Source organism: Carcharodon carcharias, chromosome 8, assembly GCF_017639515.1.
Source record: "Carcharodon carcharias isolate sCarCar2 chromosome 8, sCarCar2.pri, whole genome shotgun sequence".
Taxonomy (NCBI): Eukaryota; Metazoa; Chordata; class Chondrichthyes; order Lamniformes; family Lamnidae; genus Carcharodon; species Carcharodon carcharias.
Genome location: NC_054474.1, coordinates 96,241,969 through 96,250,166, shown reverse-complemented (window position 1 = coordinate 96,250,166; position 8,198 = coordinate 96,241,969). Strand labels below are relative to the sequence as shown.

The 8,198-nt window shown below is 41.5% G+C and overlaps 1 protein-coding gene across 1 annotated transcript in view; it reads right to left on the bottom strand.

Moving 5' to 3' along the window:
• Nucleotides 1-962: 962 nt before the first annotated feature.
• The window catches only part of LOC121280731 (eukaryotic peptide chain release factor subunit 1), a 55,217-nt gene continuing 47,981 nt past the window's right edge, over nucleotides 963-8,198 (bottom strand). Inside the window, exons 6-10 of the mRNA XM_041192866.1 lie at nucleotides 6,953-7,082; nucleotides 6,085-6,240; nucleotides 5,872-5,936; nucleotides 2,701-2,848; nucleotides 963-1,416 (exon numbers count right to left, since the gene is read on the bottom strand). Of these exons, the coding sequence (XP_041048800.1) occupies nucleotides 1,334-1,416; nucleotides 2,701-2,848; nucleotides 5,872-5,936; nucleotides 6,085-6,240; nucleotides 6,953-7,082 (582 nt within the window). The 3' untranslated portion in view covers nucleotides 963-1,333. The remainder of the gene's footprint in view (nucleotides 1,417-2,700; nucleotides 2,849-5,871; nucleotides 5,937-6,084; nucleotides 6,241-6,952; nucleotides 7,083-8,198) is intronic.

The window sequence follows — 8,198 nt, the reverse complement described above, 5'->3', positions numbered from 1 at the left end:
TTGCTCTGGTTCAATAACAACAGCCTTACCCCGTTTGTCCAGTTTGCTGGATCATTATACCAGGGGTTTAAATTTGAGCTTCCTTGCACTGTCTCGACAGGAACTCAAACCCCAATGGAAATGTGATACCTGCGTCTGATAAGTGGATGATGGTGCCTGGATGCCTTTGCTGGAATTTGGGGCTGTTTCAAAGAAATACACAGACAGCAATTTTCCAATTTGCAGTTTGTGCAGCAGAGGCTATGACCTGCAGCATGATCCCAAGGGTACACCTAGTTCATGCTCGTACTGTACCAACAATAAACCCCAATATGGAGCAGATCCTAAATTAATACAACACATGTCCATCTAGATCAAAACCATCATGAGTCCCAAAGTTAGAACTTACTGGCTCTCGACTCGCAAGCAGCCAAAGGAAATCCTTTGTTAATACGACTGAATGGGGACTCTTGTCTAAAACCATCGAGACCACCGCAGGTACAAATATTGCTCGGGGATACAGCACCTTTTACCACCATTAGATATCGCTAGCACCCATCCTGGCAATACCTAGCAGCAGGCAAAATGCTACTTAAACCACCCCCATTTTCTTTTTAGTTTTTTTTATATATAAAAGGCCCGAGGGATTCTTTCCTACTCCCTCCACAAAGGCGGAAGCCAAAAAAATATTGGTCGCGAATTTGAAAATTCGCACCCCCCCCCCCCCAAAACTCAACCACTCCGCGCACCCCCCCCCCCCAACCCCCCCCACCCCCCCCGCTTTATTTCAAAGAGATTAACTTTAATTACTTGCATGACAAAGGCCTTATTCCAGCCCCCACCCCCTCATGTACAGCCATAGCTCAATATTACCCATGTAAATGGGGTCATACACTGCACAAGTTACTCAAGTTGTCTTTTTTTAATATAGAAACTCTCCAAGGGGGAAAACAGAGAGCTCATCTCCATTCAGCCTGCAGAAATGAAGTTCAATAGCATTCCATTTTTATTATTTGCCTCTACATATGGAGGTAAAAAAATCTGAATTTCATAAAATACAACAGCAACAAAAGTCCCATTGAAGTAAAAATTAAAAAAAAAATGAAATTTTTCAAAAGATTAGTCCAAACTGGCATTAGGAACACAGTAGTTTGGTGTTGCTGCTGTATTGACACTATGACAAATCGAAGAGTGTTATTTTTTTTAAATTCACCATCTCCAATGTATTTAGAGTATCACAAGTTGTGTAAATGTCTGTTCTAAGGCAGGGATTGATTATTCCGCTGTGGATCTTCACTCCTTGGGTTGGATGCTGGAGGGTTAGGCACCTGTAACCAGACCTAGTCCAAACTACCTAGTAGTCGTCCAGGTCATAAAAATCGTCCTCATCTCCCTGGTATTCCATACCTTGAAAGTCCACACGGTACCGCAGGATACCTGTTTAAAACAAAATACTTCATTTACATAGTGCCTGTCACAGCCTCAGGATATCCTAAGGTCTTTTAAAAACAATCAAATACAGTCAATGTTGAAATGCATGAGACACGGCAACCAATTTTCTGAAGAGGTACATCCCGACCTCTCATACACTAGATAGACAGTTATCACCTTTGATAACTCTAGTATTTATTAACTTTTATTCATTGGATGTGGGCATCACTGACTAGGCCAGCATTTACTGCCCATCCCTAGTTGCCCTGTTCAGGGTGCATTTTAAGGGTCAACCACATTGCTGTAGGTCTGAAATCGCATGTAGGCCAGACCAGGTAAGGACAGATGACCAGGTAAGGACAGATGATGGGTTTTTACGACAATCGGCAATGGTTTCATGGTCATCATCAGACTTATAGTTCCAGTTTTTTTTCTATTGAATTCAAATTCCACCATCTGCCATGATGGGATTCAAACCCAGGTCTCTAGTTTATCAGTCCAGTGACAATACACCACCACCTCCCTCCGATATTAGCATTCTTAACTAGCTCCTCTGATCAAACCAGACAATGAAATTTGTATTGGTTCATTATAAAAATCAAACTCTATGCTGATGGAACAGATGAGACTTGTCAATTGGCATCAAAAACATGACCACTGGGGTGAGGGGACAGTGGGGTCAGTTTAGACAGCACAGTCTTGATTCACCCAGTTTCAACAAGACTTGTTTGTTTGCTTTGCTGGCAATGTGCCTAAGCAGAAACTAATGAGCTGAAGTTTGGTTGAAGGCAAAGGCTAGTGTTTCTTTGAAAGGTGAACATGAGCAAGGTTGTAGAGTGGAGGGCATGGAAGTTAGGATTATCTGTTGTAACAGCCAGCCTACTATTGGGGCTGTCCAGAAAACAGGTTAATTAATGCTTCAAAATTAACACCCACAACTTAGAGGTTTTTCTTGTTTTTGAGTTTGAAGCTCAGTATCTATTTCCCCAGTTTGGTTTAATTATTGGACTGTGTAAAAAACACATCTGGAAGATACTTAATCTGTTTTGCAACAATTCTGCCTTTGTTTTCCACATACATTGGTATCTTCTAACATATTACTGCTTCTGTGTACTCGTAAATAAACCCAAATATGCATCTTTGCCTGAATGTAATGTCATTTACTGCTTTTTTACATAGAAAGTAGTAGGTATCGCATGTAGCCTCGAGTACATTAAATCATAATGAGGCACCAATAGTTAGTCAACTCAGGGGGCTATACAAGTCTCAACTTGAACAAGCAGTGCTTACCACCAATCCCACCAAAGCCTTTCACAAACTGCGACCCTTCTTGTGACTTGTCTGTGACGATCTCCAGTGTAGCGCCAAATTTTTTGTAGTTGTTGGCAAACCACTCCAGGAGGGGCATGCTTTCTATCAGTTCATGTTCCTGTCCAGTCTAAAATTTAAGAACAAAAATAAATTTTACTTTATATAACTTTGGGGCTTTGCTACTCACTGAAATTTCAATAGAATCATTCATCTGCACACTACTTAATGTAACTACATCCATTATCCAGTCCTTCAGCCTAGGGTTTTATGTGCCAAAAAGGACACAAGTTGAACAGTCACAGTCCATAATATCAGCTCTGACCCAAATATACTATCTCACCCAAATACAAGAACAGCAATGTTTTAATAGGGGGAAATCACAGTAAGACTCAACCCAGATTGCCTTCATTCCAATTGTATTCACTGTCATTAGCTTGGAATAACTATACCAAAGTATGAAAAAAACAGTAAATCCCATTTAATCTCCACAGACCAACTTGGGTTTGTCAGGGCAAAACCTATAGTAGCACTAACCAGTGTTGGCTAAAGTATGAATAGATGTATTGCCTTGGGTCCCCCATAGCAAAGACAAAAAAAAAATCAGGGCAGCTGTGTATAAATTTCGGATAGCTAGTTAAGTGCTTCATTCACAAGACTAATCCCTAGTGTCAGAGAATGGAGTTGTTCCTCTGATCAAGAAGGTGGAAGAAAAAAAAACTTAGGGTTCCCACTCAGAAAAGTAAACAGTTGCTGATGGTACAGAACTTGAATATTGCTGAAAAGAAAGCCATGTTGCTGAAGCTTTTCATCTTGCACTCATCAGGACGATCACAAGAATGGCAAATTTCAAAGGATCACAACAATTTTTTCTACAAGAGAAAAGGGCACTGGTTGTTTAGCAAGTCGACGGTGATTGGCTGAGGCATTGCCATGGAGAAAGCAACAGGAAACCACAGGTTCCCCAAGCTCCCAGGTATTCAAAAGAAAGGGCAAGGCTTGAACATGTTCCTTTTGTTTGCAGAGAACAGGTCCCTACATATGAACGTGTGTCACTTCTAGCAAGCGTAAGTGAGCCACGTTAAGAGCTTGACTGGTTATCTTAAATTGGTTATTAGTGTAGCTATTAGCACACTCAGGATTGTTCAGCCAGTGCTAGAAATTGCAGAATCATATGCAACAGTAGACATTTTGTTTTGTGTTTTGCAAGCATGGGCTAGTTAAGTAAGTTTGTACTCTTTCCATTACGAACAAGCAAAGGAACATACCTGTTTGATTCAATCAATCAGTCAATCATTGAGATATACAGCCTACAAACCTGGTATTGCACCAGCACTGAATTTAGGATAATCAGGCAAGCTCGTAATGTGGCTCATTTACGCTTGATAGAAGCGACACACATTCATACGCAGGGACCTATTCTCGGCAAACAAAAGGAACACATTCAAGCCCTGTTCCTTTTTTAAAAAATTACCTGGGAGCTTGGGGGCCTATAACTCCCCGTTGCTTTCTCCATGGCAACGCCCCAACCAGATTTGACTTGCCAACCAAGTAGCACCCTTTTCTCCTGTAGTACAAATTGTTATGATTGTTCGAAATTTGGTTTCCTTTTTTTTGTCAGGACAAACATCCTTGCAACATGTCTCTCTTTTAAGCAACATTCAAAGTGTAATGTGTAGAAATAAAGAAACCTGCTTGACTGTGAACTTCACAGCTCAATTGCCTGCCCAACATCACTTTTACATTTTTCCAATTCTGGCCTTTGATGTAACCCCGACTTGATTCACCCCACCATTGACAGCCGTGCCTTCAACAGTCTAGGCCCCTATTCCAGAATTCCCTCTCCAAACCTCTCCATGCCTCTGTCCTCCTCTGAAATTCACTCCATGAACATCTTCACTGCTCACTTTCCTCCTTTAAGACACTTTATAAAACCTACCTCTTTGATCAAGCATTTGGTCACCTGTCCTAATGTCTCGTCTTTAAGACTCAATCACAGAATCTCAGTGTGGAAAAGGCCCTTCAAGTCTGCACCGACACGTGAGAAACACCTGACCTACCTACCTAATCCCATTTACCAGCGCTTGGCCCATAGCCTTGAATGTTACGACGTGCCAAGTGCTCATCCAGGTACTTTTTAAAAGGACATGAGGCAACCCGCCTCCACTACCCTCTCAGGCAGTGCATTCCAGACCGTCACCACCCTCTGGGTAAAAAGGTTTTTCCTCACATCCCCCCTAAACTTCCTGCCCCTCACCTTGAATTTATGCTCCCTCGTGACTTACCCTTCAACTAAGGGAACAGCTGCTTCCTATCCACCCTATCCATGCCCCTCATAATCTTGTACACCTCAATCAGGTCGCCCCCTCAGTCTTCTCTGCTCCAACGAAAACAGCCCAAGTCTATTCAATTTCTCTTCAAAGCTTAAATGTTTCATCCCAGGCAACATCGAGGTGAATCTCCTCTGCACCGCCTCCAGTGCAATCACATCCTTCCTATAATGTGGCGACCAGAACTGCACACAGTACCCCAGCTGTGGCCTCACCATGGTTCTATACAATTCAAACATGACCTCCCTACTTTTGTAATCTGTGCCTCAATTGATAAAGGCAATTGTCCCATATGCCTTTTTCAGCATCCCACTAACATGCCCCTCCACCTTCAGAGATCTATGGACACACACGCCAAGGTCCCTTTGTTCCCCAGAACTTCCTAGTGTCATGCTGTTCACTGAATACTGCCCTGTCAAATTACTCATTCCAAAGTGTACCACCTCACACTTTTCAGGGTTAAATGACTCGTTATCAATTTTTTTCTTATTATGCATCAGTGAAGCACCTTAGAACATTGTTTGTTTAAAGGCGTTATGTAAATGCATGTTGTTATATGGGTGCATCTATGAAGAATCACCATTAGATAATGCATGAGTTCCCAAGCGACCACATCCCAATGTAAGTCACTATATCTTAGGAGGGGTAAAGTGAACACAAACCAGTGACCTTTCACATGTGTCACTGTTAAGAGGTCCCACACACTACATCAATTCTATTCAAATGCATCTCATTTTAATCAAGATCAAACTTTAGAATGTAAAGCCTCAAACAACTCCCTTTGAGCCCATTTGTTGCTGCTTTGTGTAGAATGAAATTGTACCTCTTTGTCCGTGAAATGGGATTTATCCTTCTCTTGTTCGGGTGTCAGGTACAAGATTTTCTCTTCTGGGAAATTAGAAGACAGTTAATAAGTCTGCCTATTCTGGCCTAAATGCCAAGTCAAATATTAACAGCCACATCTTGACTTTTAACTCCATTCAGTGGAGGATCAATATGATGCTAAAGAACTGAAAATGAAGAGATCTCCAAATACCTTCTGTGCCATGACAGCGGAGTACATATCGCATTATATCCAGATTTTCATAAACTATCAGGATCTCAACTGCACCCATCTCCAGCGCTTTCAGCGTGTCATCCACTCCGAAGCAGTACTTCCCCGTATCTTGGCTGATTTCATCAAAGTACCGCCCTAAATTTTTAAAAAATTGTTACTTATCACTTCAACTCAACATTCCAACAAAGGAAAATTAGAGTAGATGCTAGCACCAGTAACACAACTCTCAGGATTCCTACCCCATGTCCCTGCCCACTCAACCTATGTAGGGCAACCAACACCTGCCCAATGGCCTGAGAAGCTGTTAATCTTTGTATAATAATCAAAATACATTAAGTTACACCAATGATAAAATTAATAAAATGCTTCACCTTAATATATACCAACACAGGTTGAGAGAGGTAGCACCTCCTTCACTTCAAAATCAGGAGGCCATGAGTTCAAGTCCCACTTCAGGCTGACACTCCACTGCAGTACCAATGGAGCAATGCACTCTCAGAAGCGCTGTCTTTCAGATGAGATGTTACAGCAAGACTGAGTCTACCCTTTTGGATGGATTATTGGAAAAAGAGCAGGGTAGCTCTCCCAGTACTTTGGTAAATATTTATTGCAACTGACATTCCTAAAACAGATCATCTAGTCATCATCTCACTGCAGTTTGTAGGATTTTGCTATGCACAAATGGTTGCCATATTTCTTACATTACAATACAGTGACTACTTCAATACTATTTCACTGGCTGTAAAGTGCTTTATGCTATCCAGAGGTTGCAAAAGGCACCATGTAAACACAAGTTTTTTTAAAAAATCTAATCAGCTTCTATTGAACCAGAGCAGGGATTTCTCACCTATTAGTTTCTTTTCCTGAATGAACTTCACACTGGACAAGACCTCAGCCGACAGTTCGATTGCTTGATTAAAACCATTCTCACCCCCGTAGGAGATGTCCACCAGTTTCAGTACTTTGCTCTGCAATCGCTGGAAGAAAATTAGTTACAATGAGACAACCATTTCCAGCAACCCACTGAGGGAAAACACAGTTAAAACAACAACAGAGAGGCTCAGCCTCCCAATTCCATCCAATAGTTCCCATCCCAGCTACAAAAATCTATCCCCTGAACAATCAAACCCCTATAACCACAACATCACTCCTCCCTACTGCCTCCTGCTCCATGGTACCATGGTCAGCATTATGGCTGCCATATCAACTTTTTACAATTTATATGAATGACTTGGATGAAGGGACCGAAGAAATGGTTGTTAAATTTGCTGACAACACAAAGCTAAGTAGGAAAATAAATTGTGAGGAGGACATAAAGAGGCTACAAAGTGACATAGATAGGTTAAGCGAGTGGGCAAAGACCTGGCAAATGGAATATAATATGGGCAAATATAAAATTGGTCATTGTGGCAGGATGAATAAAAGGTGACTTGATTGAAACTTTTAGGATCACGAGGGGGTCTTGACAGGGTGGATATGGAGAGGACATCTCCTCTTGTTGGAGAATCTAGAACTAGCGGTCATTGTTTAAAAGAAAGGGGTCATTCATTTAAGACAGAGATGAGGGCCGAGTGTCTTTGGAACTCTCTTGCTCAAAAAGCAGTGGAAGCAGGGTCTTTGAATAGAGCTAGATAGATTCTTAATTACCCCCTTGGTGAAAGGTTATCAGGGGTAGGTGGAAGGTTACAATCAGATCAGCCATGATCTTATTGGATGGCAGAACATGCTTGAAGGGTCGAGTGGCTTCTAGTTCTTATGTTCACAAGAGAGTGGAAATTAACTATTAAAAATTAGGTTGGAGGGTTGAAAGAATGAAGGGAATTATAATAAACAAGTAGACTTAAATTATAAGATTTAATTTAAAAATACCTACAAACCACAATCTCCTTTCCTCCACCAAATAAAATTGTTTTTTTTAACCTGGTTTATTTTGGATCAGGTGTGATCTGGACCCATTCACAGGTAGGAGAGTCTTTCTGAACTCCCCAAATCCAGTGTAATATCTGTCCCCAGTGCTACTGGAAATCCACTGGGGCTCCAGATTTCACAAGCATTCCCTGGCAAGTTGTCTTATTTCAGGAGTTTATCCTCCT